This window comes from Fusarium phalaenopsidis (assembly GCF_050370095.1).
Source record: "Fusarium phalaenopsidis strain FUZ10S chromosome Unknown contig_32276, whole genome shotgun sequence".
Taxonomy (NCBI): domain Eukaryota; kingdom Fungi; phylum Ascomycota; class Sordariomycetes; order Hypocreales; family Nectriaceae; genus Fusarium; species Fusarium phalaenopsidis.
This window is the reverse complement of record NW_028145418.1, coordinates 379,480-403,971: the sequence shown is the minus strand read 5'-3', so window position 1 is coordinate 403,971 and position 24,492 is coordinate 379,480. Positions and strand designations below refer to the sequence as shown.

The window sequence follows — 24,492 nt, the reverse complement described above, 5'->3', positions numbered from 1 at the left end:
CCCCATGATAAACACTAAATCATGCCATCCAAGACTGTCGGCTTATTGAAGAGCACCTATGAAGCTAGAGCCGTCTGGTTAAACAAATAGCCGACTTGAGAACTGGTCTGTTCCCCAATCTTCATCCTATTTCCATGACTCCTGTGACCTCCATCCGTGCGTTCTTCATGGCATAGAGATGAAGGATGAAACCCCTGATCGCCCCTTAAACTTTAATTCGCACCCAATACGGAATCCGACCGGAGCTGCAGGGTCCTTCACTCTATACGCGCATAGAAGCTGAACCTCCCGTGGGGGTCATACTTCTGTTTTAAACCTTTCAACTTCCTCAATCGGACACCATCGTTTCCATAGACCTGTCGAGCAGTCTCGGTGCCCCTTGCATATCCGATGTAAACACTCATGTCTCTCTCACCAGTCCCCTTGTGCAACAAGCCCCTGACTTTTGTGCCAATGTTAATGGCAATTTTGTCATTCTTGGGCGACGAATAGAGAAGAGAGAAAAGCCTATAGATGAGTTGTTAGACTAGGGCCACATTGCACATCATTTTGAGGCCGACTTACGCAATAATGTTGCTCTCTCGATCTGCCACCGCAGTGGTCGATGCATCGATTGCCCGCACTCCTTGAAGAGGGTATCCCTCAAATATGACATAGCTGCGCTTGAAGTCGGAATTCTTCGTTATGAATTTGCTAAACTCATCATACACAGCGCGCTGAGTCGGGACATGATACTTCTGGAGGTTCAGGGAGTAGCCTTGTGTGCGGATGCCTTTCTGGCACGCGATAGAGTTATCGTCAAACGCAAAGACGGCAGAGATCTCACCGTAGGAGATCTCCTGGGTGCTGTTGAAAACTGGCGTGAGGTCTAGATAAGGCTTTGCGTGTGGTGCCATCTCCTTCTCTGAGCCATCGTACACCATGAGAAAGAGTAGTACTGGCTATTGGATCTTTGTCAGCGATGATAATGCTCAAGCCTTGTAAGTGGGGGTTTCTTGCGCGTCCGAAAAAAGTGAAGAAATAAGAGACATTCCCACGTACCGTATTTGGGTCGACATTAGGAACGATGGTGTACAAGGAGGCGACAAGCATGCCTGCTGGCTGCCGATCAACGCCATACCCGTTTGCGATGGCTTTGTTCGCAACTTCATAGAAAGCCCCGATTTGATCAGGGAGGTAAATGAAGGTCTTGACAAGCCAGTTGTCTTTGGCAGGGGCATCGTACACCTTGTAAGTAACCTCTGTAACAATCCCAAAGTTGTGACCGGCTCCCCGGAGGGCCCAGAAGAGATCAGAATCTTTATTTTTGGAGACTGTGACGGCTTTCCCGTTGGCTAGCACAACGCGGGCAGCGACAATCTGGTCAGTAAGTAGGCCGTAGTGCCCCTGCAGGGTGCCATGACCGCCTCCAAGGGCAACACCCATGAGGCCGGTGCACTCGCAGACACCAGTCACTTGATGTGGAGATCAAAAGTCAGTACACATAATTGGTTGATAAGACCTAGATCAGAAGCACTCTGAGATTCGACTGTACTCACCTGAACGCTTGCCTTGGGCAGAAAGAAACCTTTCAACCTGCCCACTTTTTACTCCTCCGCCGAGACTGACTGTCTTGCCATCTCTTGATAACTTCATGGTGTTGAGCTTCTGAGTAGATATTCCAATACCATGCTGCATTCTTTGCAGTTGCGAAGTCCAACCATGGCCTCCAGAGACAGCCAGAAAAGGGACGTTCTTCTTGTTGGCATATCGAACCTGTCAAAAGCCACAAGTTAGCAAGAGGCTCCATAATAAATCGACTCAACACTTCGTGCCCGACTTTGACACATCGATTCTCCTCCAAGGCAGAGGGGGGAGAGAACCAAGGGCTGCTGTAGCATACAATTGCCTGAACATCCTCTTCGCTGGCCACTTTGACGTATGCCGCATACGATGGAGCAGCAAACTTGGACCATCTCAGGCTGACATCGAAAAAGTCTGCTTGGTTCGGGATGTAAATCTCGGCATCAGCAGACAGCATGGGGCCCAGCTGAGCCGCTATCTTCTTCGCGGTAAAGCATGTCGACGCTGTTGATGCTGCAGAAGCAAGAGAAAAGAATAGCGCGGCCAAAGCGTATTGGATGAAAGCCAATTGCCTCATCTTGGCTCTGCTTACTCTTAGAATGGTGATGTTCAAATTCAGTGACTCTAAACCGAGCACCCACGACTTTTAAAGCCTGTCCTATCACTCACATACGGGTCTCCAAATATCTGCTTCGTTGTTGTAGCTGTACGCCAAGCAGCTGAAACTGCCAAATGCAACCCTCCCTGGTAGGGCTGTTTAGCGAAGCGATGCACTATTGGAAGATGACATGGGAATTCATGGCGGGACCAATCTGACAGGTCTGACAGGTCTGACAGGTTTGACAGGTGGATATTCAGCTACGAACTAGAGGCAATTGATGCTCAATCAGGCATCGCCAAGACGGGGGAGGATAAATAGATAGCAAATGAAAAACCGAGAATGGAGGCAATCTTCAACGCATTGCCCAAGCGAGAGCTGAGGTCGAGGATAACGCTAGTGGCTGACATTGCAGCATACTGCGTCCGGAGAAGCCGAATGGGCTCAACGTCGATAATAAGCACAAGAGTAAGGTCGAGGCATTATCTTGATCCATTGGAACTAAGGAACTCGTTGGGTAGTATTCAGTCTTTCAAGAGAAATGGGTGAAATGGGGGGGAATTCTGGTGCGTGACATGGAGTTCCCCTGACAAGATTGGGCTCCAATGCATGCCCAGCTGCATGGCGCAAAAGCCACAAGCTGGAATTATACACCAATTCTGATGCTCATGGATGATACCTGGCAGCTAGGTAAGCCAATGTTTGATCAATTTACCCCCTCTTCTTTGCTCTATGGCAGAAGCTGATGAGAACCACTTGCTCAGGAACGTGTCCACCGTCTGTCGCGAGTAGATACAAGCTAGAGTATGCTCATATCCGTTTCTTCATGATTCAGCACTCTCCGAGCAATGCCTTTGACTGTGGCCGTGCTTTATGTCGAGGCACTGAGGAGAATACTGAACAGTCGTGATCAGCAACATCTGGGCTATTGCTGGCGAGAACTTCTTCTCACATCTTTAATCATAATAAGATCCCGCTATCTTGCTAAGACATATGTAGTTGAGTACTGAATTCACTTTTCAATTCGAGAAAATCACCAGATCAATGACGTGCAATTGCAAGCATGGTTGTATTGCGAACCAGACTAGTCCCCAACCCGACAACCAACCACCAAACCTAGACTACCAAACAAGAAGGATAAGTAAGGAGTGTGGTCACATGAAAATCACCAAGAAAAGTTTTTTTTAAAAGAAACCCCAAATGATTGGCCCAGCTTGTTGGGTCGACGGAAGACAACGAAGTGGAATTTTGGGTCATCGACTGTCTCGTTTCAGGGTCGGAAATACCAGTTAAGGTGTGTTCGCTTAGTCGGCAATACCGATCCAGGCAAAGCAGTGCTTGAAAGCGCGGGCCTCGAGGGCAAAGAGACCACCGTGGTCGAGCATGGCAGCGGGGTGCCACTGATCAGGGGTCAGGCGCTCAAGGAGGTCGGGATAGCTGTTGAGGCCGAGGGGCTCAGTCACACCCCATGGGTTGCGGAGGACGATGTATTGCTTGTCACCCTTGAAGGTGTAGCCAAGAACAGAGTAGGCGTGGTTGGCCACGATGTTGCTGCCCTGGTACATGTCGCCGGTGGCATAGGTCCAGGCGGTCATGGGGTTGATGGTCTTGAAGTTGACACAGTTTTGGCGGACAAGGCCAAGGAGGCTGCAGGCAGAGTGCTTCTCAGTCTGGAAGTAGTGGGGGTCCTGGCCGTTGATCTGGGCCATGGCCTTGACAGGGTCACCACAGTGAGTCTTGGTGATATCGGGGTGCTCAGAGTTGCTGCCAGTGATCCACTTGGCAAAGGCCTTCTCGTACAGGGAAGGCCAGATGTCGGCACCGTCGCTGGAGCGGCAGTAGATGGGCTCGTTGTTCGAGTTGTTGATGGGGATCTCGTAGTTGACCTCAACAGTCTCGGTCTTGGAGTTGTTGTGTCCGCCCTTGTCGTGGAACTTGATGGCAAGCTTCCTCTTCTGGTTCTGATCGTGGTGGACCCTGGTAGCCCGGTTGATGCAAGAGGGATGAGCCCAGAAGACGGAGAAGAGAGCAGCAATCAGCCAGCTGTTGCTCGAGCAGCCCTGAGTGGGGTCGTCAAAGCCGTGCATGGCGATTCTCTCCTCGCCAAGTCGGAACATGGCGATGTCACCAATGAGTCGCTTGTTGACGTCCTGGAACAGGCGGTCGTACATGTCGCGCCAGGTACCGTTGGGAGGGCTCCAGTGGCCACCCTGCTTTCGATACTCGCTGACGAGCTCGTTGATGGTCATGGTCAAGTCGCGGTTGGACACGGTCCTGCCGATAGAGTGTGCGTTGAGGACAAGATGCATCTTGCCGTTCTGCATGCGGGCCATCTTGACCTTCATCTTGGCAAAGTCCTTGAGGCCGAGGTGCTCGAGGTCGTCGAGCCTCTCAATCTCGGAGAGATCAGGGGTCATGAGATCACGCTCCTTGAGGATCTTCATGTCCTTCTCGTTGAGTCGCTCCGCCTTGCGGTCCTTCTCATCGAGCTTGAGTCCGGCAAAGAGCACAGAGTTGTGCTTCATGTCAAAGAGCTCATCATAGTCCGTCTGCAAGACATTGGACAGAATGGTGGCCGAGGTCGGCGAGTATTTGTCAATCTTGCGTCCAATGAGAGCCTCGCAAAGAGCATAAGGGTTGACAGCTCCGACGTTGATGTCCTTGGGAGGAGAGTCGGGGTGCATCTTGTTGCCACGTCGAGAGGACATGGGTGTCACCTCAGGAACCTCTTCGTAGTCGGCCTGAAGGCTATCCGAGGGCTTCTCGAGCTTCTGGCCGAGAAGGGCCTCGACCAAGGTGTAGGGGTCGATGTTGAAGGTCCTGTTGTCCTGAGAACCAGAGGAAGAGGAAGAGAAACGAAGGTCACCCATGTTGGCGGTAGTGAATGTTGGGGAAAAGATTTTGAGAGTAATTGTTACAATGAATAGACAAGTAGCTGTGTCTGAGCTGTTTGTGTCCTGGAAGTTCTGAGTCAACGGGAGGAGATAGATATAGATATTCCCCTTGACCGACTGTAAACAGCACACATGAGATCCGCGTCATGGCGAGACGCCGCATTGTCAGCGATGAATCACATCTGCACCTAATACAACTCTCTCCGCAGTCGTAGCTGCCCTTGGCCGGGTTTCATCAAGTCTCATGGCCTGATACTGCCTTGATCTTCACGTGTACACTGCTCTCAGTAACCAGATGCATGGCTTGGACGGCTCGCTCGGTCTTACTCACGGCTTAACGCGAGTGTACATGCATGTTGAGTCCCAGAACGCTGAGATACTCGGTTCCTCCGCCATGTCAGCCTTTGCAAAGTCACTTGTCAAGAGAGTTTGCGGGGGACGTGGATGGCGTCCCCGCACGAGGATGGCGATCCAGCATTGGTTTCCGTTGTCCCGAATGGTAGGGTCTCGTCAGAGACGGTCAATTGATTTCAAATATCAGTTGTATGAAGCATGTAGTTTTAGGGGATACGATGATTAACGCTCCCGCTATTAAGTCAGGGCCGTGTAAGGGCGCGTGCGGATGTAACCGGACGGGAGGCGCCATTGGAGCACAACCCACGATGACTTTTTTTTGAAACGTTGTCTGAGGGGTATTAGACGCCACACCATCACTGCCGGTCTAGACGCTTTCTTGACTACGTAATCTTCAATCAGAGGCTTGACGAGAGCTTTAGCGAGCGAGATATTGAGCTCGCCGATGCCGTGTGTTCATCTATCCATCTCAGGGATACCCTGTCTCTCGATGCTCGCTTTGGTCTGTTTACCCGACGTCACTCTTGAAAATTTGCACATTATAGTTTTGGTGACCTTTCTTTCGGACACGGTTAACCGCGGCCTGAGAGCGGCTGTAGATCATTTCCCCAAGATGAGAATACTACGAGTTGAGCCCAAACTCAATGGCATTCATCCTACAGGCCCATGGGAGCTGGTACAGAGCTGGTCTTTTCTGGAATGAGGCAAAAAGTCCATCAGTCTGTACTGTGAGCTCAATGTCCTCCAGCACGGCCCGAACAAGATGGACAACCAGGTACCTAAGCTTCTAGACTTCTTAGCCTGACGAACTAGTATGCTATGCGAATCAACTAAGCGTAGCTAAGTTTCGGGGCTTTGCTCGCATATTTGCTTCTGATATCACGGGAAAGTCCGAAGATCGGAATTCTGGCACAGAATGAAGCCAACCTGTGTGTGAAGACGAGTGTTGTTTCTGTCCCAGTGATCTGAGAATCGCACCACTATGATTGTGTTTGCTAACGCCCTAGCCTTTCATGTCATTCTTTCTCATAACTCAGAAACCTCGGTCAACTCGCTTAACACATGTTACCATATGCTTTTGATTCTCAATGACTTCACGTGGGAGAGTTGAGGTGGAGCGCCGACCGTTTTCAGGGGCGGCTGTGCGGCTTGAAGTCAATTGCAAGATCAATGAATCCCATGTGGAACTCTATGTCAACGACCGACAGCAGTTCGGGAGATCGCCCGATGATAGAATCCAAGAGCGATGCTCCCGGCCGAGATCCGACCAACGTACGCGCAAGGGCAAAGAGAAGGGGAGAGCTTCATTGCACTTCGCGAGACCAAATAGCCTGGCTTTTCATATGCTTCTCGTCCATATACAATTAATAGCACTTGCTAAGTGTTTTATTTATTATTTTTTTTTCCTGGATAAATTACAATAACGCCATGTTTCAGGGGAGAGGGAGAGTTCATGGTATCTTATGCCGCACGAGCAGACACTCGCATGTGGCCGGTAAATCGCGTCGACGGTAGTCCTGTCAAGGCGCCTCCAAGATTCTAGTCGCGTGCCTTGCTACTAAGTCTAGAGCTCTCTTTGCGTCTGTGACAATAGAAGTGGCTAGACCAAAAATGACCTCCCGGGTCCTGTCCTGCCGCACCAGCTAGGAGGGTAGGGTCATGGGCACCATAGAGTCTGGCTTTGATTACAGCTAACAAAAGGTCTCGTCCAATTATATAGGAGGATAATTGATGATCAAATGTTTCGAAATATTCTAGCCAGCCTAGCTATGGGCGAGCTGCCGCGCAGTTGCATCTCAACTCTGGTCTGCACGTTGATGGAGCCGTACGAAAGTGGTGTGTGTGGTTTGAGAACGGAGCATGCCACCCTACACCACCATTTCAATGGTTGACGAATTTTATGTAACTTGATTGATCTGCCAACAGTGTCTAATGACCTAGGCCCAACACTAGGGTGATAAAGTTGTGCGGAAACCTATGCTTGAGGATCTATCATGACCACTTCCCCTGGTGATTCCGGGTCAGAAGTTGGCGCCCGAAACGATCAATTTATCAACCGAAGCATGAAGGGGCTTCGATAAAAGGCCCGCTATGTTATTGACATGAGATCAAAACAGCCAGTGTCACTCACTACCGATAGGTCGGGCGCGTATAACCGATCCTGGGATTGGTATCTATGCCGAGACCAGACCCAGTTTGATTGATGTAATCATTATATCCATGACTCCTGACGCTGTCTAAAGTGGAAGATCCTTTCATCTCTCGCATTCCCTTCCCTGGCATTCCATGGAAGGTTACACAAGGATCTGAATCTTAGTCATGCTAACAGACCTGTAACTAACTCCCTGCTAAGAATACATGGTCTCTTAAAATGGTTTCGATTTCGTAATGCATTAAGATGCAATAAAAGTGGATAGTCACAGTGGGATATTCGTATATCCGAGCCTTGATTTTCTGAGTAAGACAAGTCTCACAAACTGTGAACAACACCGTACTCTTCTAATCTTCAATTTCTGTTAATTTGTTATGAACTTGTTTCAGCCATATATATTAGAGTGCAGCGTCCTTGTAATCGAAGTTGTTGGTTATGGCACGAGCCAAGATAGGAGACGAAGCAGCCAACGAGTCGCAGGTAGCGATTGTTATCAAGGTCCCGCCCTCCTCTCACGCCGACGATGAGTCCTTTGCCGCGACAGTGGCCAGTATTGTCAATTCAGCCTATACAGAGGCTGAAGGGAACATCTTCTTACCTAATTACCAACGCACCTCTCCCACCGAAGTCGCCCAATTCATCCGCAACGGGCAACTCGCAGTTGCGTACCTCGAGGATTCCGGCCACCCCATTGGCTGCGTGTGCATCAAGTTGCTCGGGCCCGGCCGAGGAGAGTTCGGCATGTTGGCACTGGATGCCAAGCATCAGGGCGCTGGGTTAGGGCGGCGACTAGCCATGTTCGCGGAAGCCGAATGCCGCAGGAACGGATGCACGATCATGCAATTGGAAGTGCTGGTGCCGAAAACCTTTCATCATGCTGGAAAGGAGAGGATGCAGGCGTGGTACCAACGATTGGGTTACAAGGTTATCAAGCTTGGCAGTTTTGACGAGGACTACCCTGAGCTGGCCAAGATTCTTTCGGGGCCCACGGATTACAAGATATTTGAGAAGAGGCTCGTCGAGGTAGTTGCATAAACAGAGACAATGAATCTATAGCTCAAGCACAATAACGTGGCTTGTTCGACCTCACATTGTGAATTTGTCATCCTAGAACTGACGACTCCGGCTCAACCATGTCAACACTTTGCATGACGTGACATTTCACGGTTCGCCCGAGGACCTCCCTACCCCCACAGTTCTCAACGAGCCGTTTAGGCAAGTGGCATCTCAAGGAGCGCGTCGCACGGCCCCCATGGGGGTAATGCTTCATCTTGGCATCGCCACCGAAGCTTTCGGGATTTGACACGGTTCCGCGACAGATGACTGACATTTGGGGAGATGTGCAAGAAGTTACCCCATTCCTATGGTCATTAGAGATTTCCTCAAGAAAGAAAACACGAGGCCGATAGCTCAAGCATAACAAACAGCGTCTATTAATCATCCCCTAACTGCAAAGTATCTCATCGATCATATTGCGTATGGAAAGCCCCCGCCCCCAGGCCTCTTCGAACCCTTTGACCAACTTGCGTCACGTCCAAGATCGAGGTTCCTGAGTGGCTTGGGTACGGGGCAATTGCCACATGGCTTCCCGTTTGCTTGCCTGTCTTGGTGGAGATGGCGGAGATGAAGCAAACCGCCGAGCCCGGCTGGTCCATCCAGGGCAGTCGAGGAACTTGTGGAACCATGTTGAAAGAAAACTTAAACGATCTTGCTAAAGAGTACTTAGGTTTCCGTGGTTGCTCTGTGCCAATCTAAGTATTCTTTAACTGGCGTGGACAGGGATTCAGTCGCAGAGGCTGCCCGACTCCCCAAGTGATGCCTTGAATCTCAGGCAAAATTCCCGCACGGTCCCTCCCCCTCCACCAATGCGCAGCTCAACCCACACAACTGGCTTCGGTAGAGGCAACAAGAGTCATGACAAGCAACCAGCAATTTCAACGGCCTCTTAGCCTTATCTCCTGGTTTCGTCCGGTACCGAGAATTGGAACCGACTCCTGCGACAGCTCGTCCGGGGAACAGTTGGTCTGAGAACCGTCCGTCAATCGGAAAATCTGTGCCACAGGCTCGGCTGGAACTCCGTCTCAACCTTTCTACAACAAGTTAGTTAAGGGGGCAAATCGAGCTATTTAGAGTTTAGACCATGCATTGTGGCTTGTTTAGCTCATTGCCAATCGTATCACCTGGCGACGCCATGTGGCGCGCCTTAACGAATCGAGGACATGGCATGAATCGCTTCTATTGATGAAGCATGATTCTCCTTTATGGTAATTGCACAACAAGAAGCTTCGAAGGCATCTAGATCTCGCGAGACCACCCTCCCAAGACGATATTCGAAGCACTCGCTTGCTGATAAGGAATGAGGCGTCTCTTGGCAGCGGAATCGTCGTCCCGCGAACGGACGTGGAGACAGGGGCCCAAGCGATTCAGGTTAGCGCTGGCACGTGCTGTGATGTGCTTGGGAATCCCCTGCCCATGAAAAGGCTGCGACGCCCTTTGGAGAATTGACCACCCGTCGTCAATTGACAGCCAGCCCAACCCAACCCACGAGCGAGGTGAGAACAGATCGAGAGTTGAGCATCGCTCAACCTCAGGGTATGCCTTCAGCCATGGCCTATCAACGAGAGATTGAGATGCAGGCGATACCGCCGCCGCCCCAGAAGCCAGTCATCCTCGTCGAAAACAGCTTCGCCGTCACCATTAGCGAGCCGGAGAAGCCGGTCCCGGAGCCAACGGGGGCCTTCAATCGTTTGCTGCACAGCTTTGGTCCAGCTTCCAACCACTCAGATGATGGCATGAGCCTGAGCAGCCACGGCACAGCCCATGGTCCCCGTGGGCGGTTCTTCAGTCTTCGGAGGGCCAACTACAAGTCTGCCAACACGCAATTGGCCCGGGAACTCAAGAATCGTCATCTGCAGATGATTGCCTTTGGTGGTTCAATTGGTATGTGGACCCTTCAACTCAGCTGCCTCATGCGGTGTTGGCGTCGCCCTCGATGACATCTAGTCTTCACGTATTGACGACAACTAACTCCATTACAGGAACTGGTCTATTCGTCGCGTCAGGAGTAGCTCTCTATCGTGGTGGTCCAGCCTCCCTGTTGCTTGCCTTTGTCATCATGGGCGTCATGCAGTTCTTCACGATGCAGGCTCTAGGTGAGCTTTCCGTAGCCTTTCCAGTTGGCGGATCCTTCGCCAATTATTCGACTCGTTTCTTGGATCCATCTTGGGGCTTTGCGATGGGTTGGAAGTGAGTGTCCTGTCGGCCTTGAACCCCTCATCAGGGGTCACCCGAAGTAGACAATAACCACTGACACCATGTGAAGCTATACCCTCCAGTACCTCATCGTGTTACCGCTTGAAATCATTGCGGGCGCCTTCACTACTATGTACTGGAATCCAGAGCCCAGCAAGTCAATATTTGTTGCCATGTTCCTAGTCATCATCGCGGGCATCAATCTGCTTGGTGTGCGAGGATATGGCGAGGCAGAATTCATCTTCTCCACGGTCAAGGTGATAGCCATTCTAGGATTTATGTAAGAGAGCTCAACTCCCCCTCTACGGCAAGGCAGAAAGGAGACCAGTTCTAACGTGATCTAGCCTCCTCGGTATCATCATCAACGTCATGGGCCATCCAGACAGCGGCTACATCGGGTTCCAATACTGGTCAAACCCTGGAGCTTTCCACCATGGCTTCAAAGGCTTTGCCAGCGTTCTGGTCACGGCAACCTTTTCCTTTGCTGGCACTGAAATGGTTGGACTCGCCGCAGCCGAAACAGCAAACCCCCGAAAATCATTGCCGGCCGCCGTCAAGCAAGTGTTTTGGCGAATCAGCATCTTCTATATCACCTCGATCCTGCTGATCGGCTTGCTGGTGCCTTATAACCAACCTAGGCTACTGGGGGCCAAGTTTGGCTCCGATGCCGTGGCTAGTCCTTTTGTCATTGCCATCGAGAGCGGTGGTCAGACGGTGCTTCCGAGTGTTATGAACGGCGTCATCCTTGTAGCTCTCATCAGCGTTGGCAATACTGCCGTGTATGCCTCGTCCCGCACCCTGACTGCATTGGCAGAGCAGTCTTTGGCACCAAAGATCTTCACCTACATCGATCGTCGTGGGCGCCCGCTGGCTGCCATCATCTTTGCTTGTGTCGTTGGCCTGCTTGCATTCCTCGCCGATACCGACATCCATACCGAAATCTTCAACTGGCTTCTTGCGATCAGTGGGCTCAGCACCCTTTTCACCTGGGCCAGCATCTGCCTCTGCCACATCCGCTTCCGGAAAGCTTGGGAGCTATCTGGATATAACCTCTCACAGTTAGCATTCCGCTCTCAAGTCGGTGTATGGGGATCTTGGGTCGCGCTTGGATCTTATGGAATGGTGCTGGTTTTGCAGTTCTGGGTTGCGGCATCCCCAATTCCGCTTGAAGATGGAGAACCTTCCACACAAGAGAGAGTTAAGACTTTCTTCATGCAAGTCCTTACGGTGCCTATAATCTTTGCCTTTTATCTAGGTCACAAGCTTTGGTGTCGTACAAAATTTGTACGTGACAAGGACATGGATGTTGATACGGGCCGGAGGTATCTGCAGACTTGGAATGAAGACGAGGCGGAGGCTAGAAAAGGCTGGCCTCTCTGGAAACGACTGTATAATACCATGTGTTAGACTAATTAGATGGGTCATCACGGCGAAGACAAAGTGTTGAATAGACTTAATACCTAGCAAGATTCACATAACTGGGCTTCGACGATGTGCTTCAAATCTCAACCTTCGAACTACTACCGAATGATCGAGCCCTATTGTCATCGAACACGGGGAGCACGCTGTAGCGGGCGAGATTCGATTGAGACGTAGTTCCATTATACATTGTGAAAGGGGGTATGTCTTTCTCACAGTCCCAACAGTAATCCTCTATTGGGCTCTTGCGATCTTGATGGCCGTGAGGCTGTCTAAGAAACAAGCCTATGCCATCATTTGAGATCTAACCTTGTTGTATTAGGTGCAAGCAGCGAGTCCATCTTAGTGGGAACTTGACAGCAACTCGTGACACCAGCAAGGAGCAGAATAAGTCATCATAGAAGAGATGATGGATGGGTACACCAAGAGCACGTTGTGAAATGTGCAAATCCTATTAGCTTGAACCCCTTGACAAGCGCCAAGAGCTAGTGGGATTCAAGCAGTGACAATGGCCCAGGCATCGACTTAAACGAGAGTTCCAGGTTGACTCTTGGAGACACAAGGTAAAGGGTAAGGGACAATTTGATAAACAGTGCCTTCCTGCTTCTCTCAACTCCATGCTAAACTATGCTAAACTTTTCTAGTAATATTGAGAGATTGTTTTCTCTAGGTGTTATTGTGTTGTATAGATACGGAACCTGGACCAGGTGAAACTTCCAATAATATAAATGATCCAGACCATGCCACCATGCCCTCCACTCTTCTAGGCTTGCTTGGTACCATCTTCTTCCTTGCGGCCACGTCCATGCCGCCATTCGAAAATAGTGCGAGGCTTTTCCTTGATGACTTGTCGAAGCTTGTCGACGCTTCGGTCCATCCACACCTCTGGGGGAGAGCCGCTGACCGGGTGCAGGGGCATACTGTCTCTACTCAGAAGGAAAGAGTCGGACTGGCGAGTGTCGAAAGAGGCGATGAGGTCCATATCCGCGGCAATCTGATCGCAGTAAGTCTCGAGCGGCAAGTCGTTCACATCATGACCAAAAGGGTTTTCGATCTCTTGGCCAATAAAGAGCAGACCAAGGATGATGTAGGCGGCAGCGATAGAGGCCGGGATGGCGATCCACTCAAGCTTGCCAGTCAGCTGGAACGGAAGAAGAATGACATAAATGAAAGTGATTTGGCTGATAGCGATTGTATAGGCGATCGGCAGTGGGGTGTTGAGGACCCTCTCGCAGCCCGTCATGGCGTCGTTGAGCATGGTCAGATGGTTGTACGCGAGGGTCTGTTGCATGAGAACAGGCAGCTGCTTGTTGCGTACCATCGAGTCCAGAGTGACAGCAAGGTGGTTGAGGATTTCAAGAGGCAGATTTCCCTGGTGTTGTTCGGCCTTCTTAACAGCCTTCCGGGGATTGCTGGTGGCAAAGGGAATGCCCAGGTACTCGCCAGCTGAGTGGTACATCGACTTCGACCGGCTGACGCGAGCCTCGGGTGAAGTGCCATTGCTATTGGCGACAATGAAGGTATCGAGAGACGCAATGTAGGGCTGGATATCGGGTTGGGTGTCACAGGGTTCGAAACGGAGTTGGTGCTTGAGAGCCATCGCAAAGGCGACGATAAGATTCATAGCCCCAATCTTCTTGAGGAGGATCTCTCGAGAGTCCTGGCCAGCAGGCTCAACGGTGTGAATCCAGAAGATGCGACCAAGGGTTTGCGATGCCAAGGTGAGGCTTCCCCAATAACGACGGCCCTCGGCGTAACGTTCGTATGCGGTGGACCCGCGGAAAGAAAGGCACAGACCGACGACAAAACCAAGAATGGTGAGAAGAACGGAGTTAACGTTGATGGGTTTAACCTTCATGGAGATGACGGTAATGAGGGTCGACCAAGCTGCGATGAGAAGGAGTGGTACCATCAATTTGGGTATGATGGACCCATGGAGTTGCATGACCAACGGCCATTTTGAATGGCTCTGGAGGTTTCGCGGACCGGTGAAGTAGCTGTCATCGGGCTCGGTAGTGCGATGAAAGAGGTGCGGGTGGGCGTGGACGCTTGGCGAAGGAGGCGATTGTGGGTAGGACGGGACGTCGAGTCCGGGCGAGTGAAGAGGTTTCACATTTGGGGCCGCCTGGGTCTTGTCTTCGGTCGCCTGGACCGTGGCAGTGGTGGCCTGCATCTTGCTCAACAATTCACGGCGTCGACGAATGGGTTAGGGGAAGCGATCTCTGTGAAACTGGGAGAGTCAGTCAGTCTCTCAAGGCAAAGGAGAATGGTGAAGGAAACAGTGGAGATCGGAGTGCCTACCGAGCGTTGATGCACAAATTGACGCGATGGGTGCATTTGAAGGAAGGAAAGTGGGTGAGACAAGGAAGGAAAAGCCAAGACCTTAAGAGAAAGCCAAGATTCAAGAGACGGGAGGGGCTACAGCAGGAGGAAATGAAAGGGACTTCCGACATGGTACGGCTGACTACGCGCTAAGGCAAGCTGACACTGTAGAGGAACGCTACGATCTTGGTCTAGGCCTAATTTAGTGGAGAAGGGCCTAAGAGTAAATAAGAGACTGTGTTAAGATATGTGGGTTAGGAGGAAGATAAGATAAGAGGTTAAGAGAATTAAATAAAAATAAAAAAATTATAAGAAATATAAAGCTAGGATCCAAAATGCCGTCAACGCAGCCAAGAATAACGAGAGGCGCTTCACGCGTGCCACCCGCAACACCACCAACAACGGCACACGGCAACCCGGTTCCTATCGTGATACAGCTGAGAAGCTCGGGGTCACTAAAGCAGCGGTTGAAAAAGCGATGAGACCAAAGCCTGCTGCCAAGAGAGGGCGCCCACCGCTTATTACGCCCGAGGAAGAGGCCGGCCTAGTGGCATATGTCATTTGGCTTGAGAGATCCGGCTTTCCAGCTGAAAGGTCTCAAGTTGAGGAGGCTGCGAGGGTATTCCGGCTTAGCAGAGGGTTCCCTGATAGTCCCTTTAATAAGAATTGGTATTCCCAGTTCCGTGGGCGTCATTAGGAACTCAAAACGTCATATATCAAGGCCGTGGATAAGGCATAGAAGTCATATAAGAATAATAACATCTAGAATACCGAGACTTTCTTTGATAACCTTAAATCTATCGTAGAAGAGCTAGATATCAGTCCCTTAGAGATATGAAATAAGGATAAATGCGGCATCCATATTAGCTGCCTCCGCAAGCGAATATAGGTCCTGATCATAAGGACTACTCGTGCCTAGCGGCTAGAGGTTTCTAACCCTAATAACTGCGAAATAATATTACTTTTAGGAGCAAGAAATGCTATTAATAATATTATTTTTCTTTAGCTTATTTTTAAAGCTTTTTTTATAGAATTATAATTAGAGATTAATTATATGCCTAGTATATGCTTTGCTAAGTTAGAGATTAGCTTTAGTAACTAAGATATTATATTTAAGTAGCTTTATTACTTTAATATTAAGCCTTAGAAAGCTTTAACTAAGGCATAAAAGACTAGGTTATCCCTAAAGGAATGGTTTAGCTATAATAAGTAGTTATAAGAGCCTAGAAGGCCTTATAATATATTTAAATAGCTACTTAATTCTCGGCTAAATAATAAAAGAATTTATTAGCTTTTAATTATTAATAGCTTTACTGGTTATATAGCCTTTTATATTATTAACTATTATATTATATTTAATATTATATTTTATATCTTACCTTTATATTCTACTTATATCTTTTAACCTCTTAATATAAGCATTTTTTAATTTCTAAAAAATATTAATTAAAAAGCTCTTTATTAGTTAATAAGAGAGGGTAACTTAGCCTTTATATAACTTGCCTTTATTATTACCTTTTATAAATTTTATTTTAAGGGCTTCTTAGCTACTTATATTATAAGAAGCTTTAAAAAAAGCAATATTTATCTTATTACCTCTAAACCTATAATTATATATATTTATAAAAAGTAACTTAAATTATATATGCCGGCTAAGCCCGCTTATACTAACCTCTTACCTAAGGAAATATAATTCTAATAAGCTAAAGATTCTCTCGCCGCTATACTTAAGAAATATAATAATATTATAAGCTTACTAAGCTAAAAGAAGCTTTAATTAGTAAGAAAAGTACTCTTAGAGTTAATTTTAATAAATAAGTAATATAATACCTTTATTAATAATTTTAAATTATATATTAAGAAAGTTATAAATAAGAAAAAGCCTAGAAAATTTATTAAACCTAGTAGTATATTTATTATAAGTATTAACTTTAAAGATATTAAGAAATAATATAAGACTAAGCTTATTACCGCTAAGGAGAAGAAATAATATTATTAACTTTACTTAGTTAAAGCTCTTATTAAGTAAGAAAGAAACCACTTTTTAAGCTTTAAAAAGCTAATAATATATATAATAAGTATATATCACATATAAGTATATATTATACTTTTCTTATACCTTTAAGATAGAAATTATAATAAAAATACTATAAACTATTTCATTAATTAAAATTACTTACTATACTCTTCCCTAGATATCTTAATTACTACCTAATATATTCTTATATTATAACTAGGCTTATTATAAATACTATAATGCCAAACTCTTAGTCGCGCTGACCTCCCTTAACTACTACTCCTTAATAATTTAGCTATTACCTATATATTAATATCTATTTAATTAATTACTTATCTTTCTTCTTTTATTATTATTACCTCTCTTTTTTATAATTAGGTCCTTTTTGCCCTTTAGCGCCAGCTTAGTATCTTATTTACCTATTTAAGTTCTTTAACCCTAGCCTTAAGTAAGGTAACCTTATATATAACTATCTTTATTCTCTTAGAAGAAGACTATATAGCTTCTAGAATTAACTCTAGGGAGCTACTTTTATGCCTTTTTACTTACCTCTTAAGGTAATCTAACTAAGATTAAGCCTTAAGCATAGTCTTTAGGGTCTTTAAGACCCAAGGGGTTAATAGTTTAGCCACCTCCTTAGGCGGCATTAAAGTCTATAGCTACATATTAAGCTTTGAGACTATACTTTCTAGGTTAAGAGAAATAAGCCTAGCTCCTCTAAAGGCTAACTTGATATTTTTTTCTATTATAGTAGCCTAAAATATAGCATAAAAGGCTAGAAAGAACTTAGTCTTTAAAATATAAGTTATAAAGTATTTAATTAAAAGCTTTATTTCTTAATTATAAGTATTTTTAAGCATACTAAAGCACTTAATATTAAGTAGCTAAAGTAAATAAGATAAATAAAATAATATATAAAGCCTAATAATCTTATTCTCCTTATAATATCTCTTAAATTTAATAAAGTAATAACTTTTATAGCTATTAAGCATTAAAAGATAATAATAACTATTTAATTACTTAGCTATGCACTAATTAAAGTGCTTAAGCCACTTGAGACTAGTCTCGTTATTAGTCTAGCCATTTTAGGTCATCGCAATAGCCTAATCGCCCGGGAGGTTACTTTCTCGGTACTAGTTAGCGAGGTAATATTAGCCCGCACTAATAATAAATAGCGGGATCGCTTAGCCATCCGCATTAATCGCCTAGATGACTATAATTTATTCTCGGTTTCTAGGCTATACCGATTTTAGCTTTCTATGCCTTTCTATACCTATAATAACTATTCCGCTCTAAATTATACCTATTATAAAGCTAATCTTATTAATATTATAGAGATTATCTAATTAAATGCTATACTTCGCGATTATATTTACTATAAGTATAAACTAGTTATAAATAATAGCTAAATCTTCGCACTTAGCTCTTTAGTAATTATATTTCTAAAAAAAATATATCTTAAGCTCTAGGTATTATCTAACGAAGTTATAAGCCTAATATATGCTAATTAGTAGCGTATCGCAGTTAATAAGTAATTAATTAGCTATTTCTTTTATACCACGTAGTTAGGGGGGAAATCCTTATAAGTCTAAGTTAAAAATAAAGTAAATAATAATCTATTCCTTAAGATTAGATAGTCGACGCGATTAAGGGATCCAATTATGTCGCGATTAAATGCCATTCTGCCGGCGACGTAGCCTATGCTCGGAGATCCTATAGAGGTTTATAGCGCGTTAGATGCTTAGTTTTAGGTTATTCTAAAGTGCTTAAAGAGTAAAAAGAGTTTTAGCCTTAGTATTTAGGTCTAATATATTTAATAGTTAAAGAATTAATTGATTAAATAAAAAGTTAGGTATAGGAGGGAAAAGTGCGATGCATGCTTGCATGCGACGCATGCTTATCATATATGTTAAAATTACTTACTTTAGTATAATAAGAAAGGCTTAGAAATTTAAAGATTAGCTAAAGGATATAAGAAGAGAAACTAATTACCTTTCTATTAATACTAGTAGCTCTAAGTTTAATAAGTTCCTTAACTAAAAGCTTAATGGCTTTATGATTAATATTCCTTAATCATAAGAGCTCCGACGAGCTAGGCAATGAGCCTTGAAGGCGCCGAGACCGATCCTCGCGATGGACTTCCCCAAGAGCGATGATACCATCACTTTCACCGGCCTCGGTCCCTTCAACGACGAGGACGACGAAGATGAGGATACCCTCGTAGACAGAGGAGATTCTAATGATTAAGCTGACACCCAGTTCGACTCGCTGCCCCCATTTATGAAGTCATCACCGCCGGCAGAAGTCATTGAAGTTATCGACCCGGATACGCCTTGCCCGAGGCAACGGCCGCCATAGCTGCCGCCGCCCTCACAGCCTAGGCAGCTTTGGAAGACCTTGACCGAGACGGTGAGAGTCATGAGGGCCAACTTTAACACCGATGCCGGTCAAAGTCACAGCCAAATTGGCAGCTAAGGTGACCGAGGAAGTAGCCCGGGCTGGGCGAAGAGACGGGCTCAGAAGACGCCAGGGGCGCGATTCACGCTCTTTCTTGCGAAGTGTGAATTTTATCTGACTTTCTGTACCTCATTATAGTCATTAGAATTAGAATATATGCTATTATGAATCGATTGATTAAAAAAGGCGGTTTTTCCCACCTAAAATGAGGCATTTTGCTATCTATGAATTTTATAGCTATCCGCGAATTTTATGACTAACTAAGGGGTGCGAAGCCTGCCCTGAAAGTTAGCTCGTGGGGCCTTGACCAATGGGTAAAAATAAATAAAATATTTAATTAATTAATTAAGAAAAAATTTATTATTAAAAAATTTATTAATAAAAAATTTATTTTTATATTTTAATTTTATTTTATTTTTAATATTAATTTAATATTTTATTTATTTTTTAAAAGTTTTTAATAATTTTATAATTATTTAAGTATTTATATTTATTTAATAAAATAATTATTTTATTAATATATATATATAGCAAGCTAAATAGCAAGCGAACTAGATACTTTTTTTAACCTTTAAGATAGAAATTACTATAAAAATATAATAAACTATTTAATTAATTAAAATTACTTACTATATTCTTCCCTAGATATCTTAATTACTACTTAATATATTCTTATATTATAACCGGGCTTACTATAGATATTATAATACTAAACCCCTAGTCGCATTAACCTCCCTTAATTACTACTTCTTAATAATTTTGCCACTACCTATATATCTATATCTATCTAATTAATTACTTACCTTCCTTCCTTTATTATTATTACCTCTCTTTTCTATAGTTAGGTCCTTTTTGCCCTTTAGCGCTAGCTTAATATCTTATTTACCTATTTAAGTTCTTTAACCCTAGCCTTAAGTAAGGCAACCTTATGCATAACTATCTTTATTCCCTTAGAAGAAGACTATATAGCTTCTAGAATTAACTCTAGGGAGCTACTTTTATGCCTTATAACTTATCTCTCGAGGTAATCTAATTAAGATTAAGCCTTAAGCATAGTCTTTAGGGTCTTTAAGACCTAAGGGGTTAATAGTTTAGTTACCTCCTTAGGCGGCATTAGAGTCTATAGCTATATATTAAGCTTTAAGACTATACTTTCTAGGTTAAGAGGAATAAGCCTAGCTTCTTTAAAGGCTAACTTAATATTCTTTTCTATTATAATAACTTAAAATATGGCATAGAAGGCTAAAAAGAACTTAGTCTTTAAAACATAAGTTATAAAATATCTAATTAAATACTTTATTTCTTAGCTATAAGTATTCTTAAGTATATTAAAGCACTTAATATTAAGGGGCTAAAGTATATAAAATAAATAAAGTAATATATAAAGCCTAATAATTTTTTTCTCCTTATAATATCTCTTAAATTTAATTAAGTAGTAACTTTTATAGCTATTAAGGATTAAAAGATAATAGCGACTATTTAATCACTTAGCTATGCACCGGTTAAAGTGCTTAAGCCACTCGAGACTAGTCTCGTTATTAATCTAGCCATTTTAGGTTATTATAATAGCCTAATCGCCCGGGAGGTTATTATCCTAGTATAAGTTAGCGAGGTAATATTAGCCAGCACTAATAATAAACGGCGCGATCGCTTGGCCATCCGCATTGATCGCCTAAATAACTATAATCTATTCCTAGTTTCTAGGCTATATTGATTTTAGCTTTCTATGCCTATCTATGCCTATAATAACTATTCCGCTTTAAATTATACCTAATATATATAATAAGCATGTGCACCAAATAAGTATATATACTAAAAATCCCTCAATTATCACTAATGCCGTTTGATTAATTAATTATTAACCAAAAATCATACCTCAACTCTATTCTAAACGTTAAGTCCTTCTTATGCTTCAAGCTCTCTAAAATAACCTAAATTTAAGTCTCCGAGGCGCTGCTAGGCTATACTAAGTCAACTATTGGGCCTTACGTCGCCGGCATAATGGCATTCAATCTCGACGCGATTGGATTCCTAAATCACGTAAACTATCTAATCTAGAGGAATAGATCATTATTTAATTCATTCTTAACCTAGATTCACGAGGATTTCCCCCGCGACTATATAGTATTAAAGAAATAGCTAATTAATTACTCGCCGACCACGATGCGCTACCTATTAGTAAGCGCTAGGCTTATAACTTTATTAGATAATACCTAGAGCTTAAGACGTGTTTTTTTTAGAAATATAACTACTAGAGAGCTAAGTATAAAGATCTAATTATTATTTATAACTAGTTTATAGTTATAGCGAATATAATCGCGAAGTATAGCATCTAATTAGAAGATATCTATAACTTTAATAAGACTAGCTTTATAATAGGTATAATTTAAAGCGGAATAGTCGTCATAGGCATAGATAGGCATAGAAAGCTAAAATTAGTATAGCCTAGAAACCAGGAATAGATTATAGTTATTTAAGCGATCAATGCGGAAGGCTAGGCGATCCCGCTATTTATCATCGGCGCGGGCTAATATTACCTCGCTAACTAATACTAAGAAAGTAACCTCCCGGGCGATTAGGCTATTGCGACGACTTAAAATAGCTAGACTGATAATAAGACTAGTCTAGAGTGGCTAAAGCACTTTAACCGGTATATAACTAATTAATTAATTAATTCCTATTATCTCTTAATCCTTAATAGCTATAAAAGTTATTATTTTATTAATTTTAAGAGGTTTTACTAGGATAATAATATTATTACGCTTTATATACTACCTTATTTATCTTATCTGCTTTAGCCCCTTAATATTAAGTACTTTAGCATACTTAAGAATACTTATAGTTAAGAAATTAAGTATCTAATTAAATACTTTATAACTTATATTTTAAAGACTAAGTTCTTTCTAGCCTTCTACGCCGCATTTTAAGCTATTATAATATAAAAAAATATCAAATTAGCCTTTAAAGAGGCTAGGCTTATTCCTTTTAACGCGGAAAGTATAGTCTCGAAGCTTAATATGTAGCTATAGACTCTAATACCGCCTAAGGAGGTGGCTAAACTATTAACCCCTTGGGTTTTAAAGACCCTAAAGACTATACTTAAGGCTCAATCTTAGTTAGATTACCTTAAGAGATAAGTTAGAATATATAAAAGTAGCTCCCTAGAGTTAATTCTAAAAGCTATATAGTCTTCTTCTAAGGGAATAAAGATAATTATATATAAGGTTGCCTTACTCGAGGCTCGGGTTAAAGACCTTGAATAGGCGAATGAGATACTAAGCCAGCGCCGGAGGGCAAAAAGGACCTAATTATAGAAAAGAGGGGTAATAACGGTAGAGGAAGGACAACAAGTAATTAATCAAATGGATATTAATGCGCAGGTAGTGGCGAAATCGTCGAGAAGTAGTAGTTAAGGAAGGTTAGCGCGACTAGGTATTCGGCGTTATGGTATCTATGGCAAGCCCGGCTATAATATAAGGACCTATTAGGTAGTAATTAAAATATCTAGGGAAGAGTATAGTAAGTAGTTTTAATTAATTAAATAGTTTATAATATTTTTATTATAGCTTTTATCTTATAGGTATAGGAAAAGTAATATATATACTTATTTAGTATATATGCTTATTATATATATTATTATAAAGCTAATCTTATTAATATTATAGAAATTATCTAATTAGATATTATACTTTGTGATTATATTTACTATAAGTATAAATTAATTATAGATAATAGCTAGATCTTTATACTTAGCTCTCTAGTAATTATATTTCTAAAAAAAACGCGTCTTAAGGTCTAGGTATCGCCTAATAAAGTTTAAAGCCTAACGCGCGCTAACTAGTAGCGCGTCGTGGTTGGCAAGTAATTAATTAGCTATTTCCTTTATACCACGAAGCCAGGGGGGAAATCCTCGCGAATCTAGGTCGAGAATAAAGTAAATAAGGATCTATTCCTCTAGATCAGATAGTCAGCGTGAATTAGGAATAATATTAACTTAGGCTTAGATGCTATTATATTAGTTAAATAGTATTAAATGCTTGACTTAGTAGAGCTTTGCGGCACCTCTAAGACTTAGTTTTAATATATTTTAATAGGCTTAAAGTATAAAAAGGATTCTAGCCTCTTTATTAGACTATAATATGCTAGGTGGTTAAGAATTAATTAATTAAATAGAGATAATATAGGTTAAGGGATTTTTTATCTAGTTCGCTTACTATCTGGCTCGCTATATATATATATTATTACTAAGTACTTAAAGTAATAATAATAATTATAATATAATTCTTATTATTATTTATAAAATAATTAAGTATATATTATATATCTTAAATAAAAAAAGGCTTAAGGCTATAAGGCTTATAGCTCTCTTATATAAATATATTAAGAGTTATCTTAATATATATAAAAAAAATTATTAATAGGTAAGATAAGTTAATTACTAATAAGGTCTAAGTAAGTATTATAAAAAGAATTTTATTATTAATTTTTAATTAATATATATATATAACAAGTGGATCAGGCAAGCAAATAGATCTATTTGCCCTATAAAGGGATTTATACCTAGTATTAAATTAATTAAAAGATTTCTAAGAAAATCATACTAAGCCTAAAATAAATAAAATTAAAAGTTTAAGTATATTATATACTAAGCTACTAGTATTAAATTTTATATATTTTTAGAAAAGTCTTAGTTAGCTAGTATTAAAAAGGCTATTTATACTATCTAAATAGCTATTACTCTATAAAGAAATTTTTTTAAATATCTAAAAAAAATATAAATAGCTTCTTTAGTAATCTATTATCTAATATAGTTTTTTTTTAAGTTAATAGCTATTTAGTAGCTATTTTAATTAATCTTAGAAATCTCTACTTTTAGTGCATAGTATACTTAATCCACTTGCTTGTCTGATCCACTTGCTATATATATACATTATATATTACCTTTAGATAAATAATTAAATAAAGTATATATATTAAATAGTAAAGAAATATTTAAGAATATATATAAAAAGATTACTTAAAAGGTAAATAATATAACTCTTAGATATTACTTTTATTTATAATAGTAATAATAAATACTTAATTATTAAGGTCTCTTTAATAAAATTATTATTAAATTATTACTTATAATATATAAAACATATCTTAATAAAAAGAGAGATAAGTATATAAGGCATTATTAAATACTTAATAATACTTAGCTATATATAGGCCTAAATATATAAATATTATAAGAAAGCTTTAAAGTTATAAGTAAAATATTATAACTTTAGGCATAACCTACAAAACTATTATTAAGGATAAGTTATTAAAGTATTAATAAAAAGCTAGAAATTTAGATACCTTAAGTTAGCCTTATAATTTATAAGAGCTAAGGTTCTTAATAGGTATAAAAAATATACTTATGCTTTAGAGCTAATAGAGAAATATTAATATATACATATTATATATTACTTATTAAATA

The 24,492-nt window shown here is 42.4% G+C and overlaps 5 protein-coding genes across 5 annotated transcripts; 2 read left to right on the top strand and 3 right to left on the bottom strand.

The window, feature by feature from the left end:
* Positions 1-257: 257 nt before the first annotated feature.
* On the bottom strand, positions 258-2,140 carry LRP88_00418 (FAD-binding oxidoreductase; the record flags this gene model as incomplete). The annotated part of the gene is made up of 5 exons (XM_083237131.1): positions 258-507; positions 565-941; positions 1,042-1,437; positions 1,609-1,755; positions 1,883-2,140. 5 exons carry the CDS (start codon positions 2,138-2,140, stop codon positions 258-260), a joined length of 1,428 nt encoding a protein of 475 aa, XP_083107022.1.
* A 1,325-nt stretch (positions 2,141-3,465) lies between these two features.
* Positions 3,466-5,031, bottom strand: LRP88_00417 (uncharacterized protein; the record flags this gene model as incomplete). Its single annotated transcript, XM_083237130.1, has 1 exon — positions 3,466-5,031. One exon carries the CDS (start codon positions 5,029-5,031, stop codon positions 3,466-3,468), a length of 1,566 nt encoding a protein of 521 aa, XP_083107021.1.
* A 2,965-nt stretch (positions 5,032-7,996) lies between these two features.
* On the top strand, positions 7,997-8,596 carry LRP88_00416 (acyl-CoA N-acyltransferase; the record flags this gene model as incomplete). Its single annotated transcript, XM_083237129.1, has 1 exon — positions 7,997-8,596. The coding sequence occupies one exon, from the start codon at positions 7,997-7,999 to the stop codon at positions 8,594-8,596; it is 600 nt and encodes a 199-aa protein (XP_083107020.1).
* Positions 8,597-10,167: 1,571 nt separating this feature from the next.
* On the top strand, positions 10,168-12,220 carry LRP88_00415 (amino acid permease; the record flags this gene model as incomplete). The annotated part of the gene is made up of 4 exons (XM_083237128.1): positions 10,168-10,501; positions 10,600-10,807; positions 10,884-11,093; positions 11,158-12,220. The coding sequence occupies 4 exons, from the start codon at positions 10,168-10,170 to the stop codon at positions 12,218-12,220; spliced, it is 1,815 nt and encodes a 604-aa protein (XP_083107019.1).
* Positions 12,221-12,995: 775 nt separating this feature from the next.
* On the bottom strand, positions 12,996-14,405 carry LRP88_00414 (uncharacterized protein; the record flags this gene model as incomplete). The annotated part of the gene is made up of 1 exon (XM_083237127.1): positions 12,996-14,405. The coding sequence occupies one exon, from the start codon at positions 14,403-14,405 to the stop codon at positions 12,996-12,998; it is 1,410 nt and encodes a 469-aa protein (XP_083107018.1).
* Positions 14,406-24,492: the final 10,087 nt, after the last annotated feature.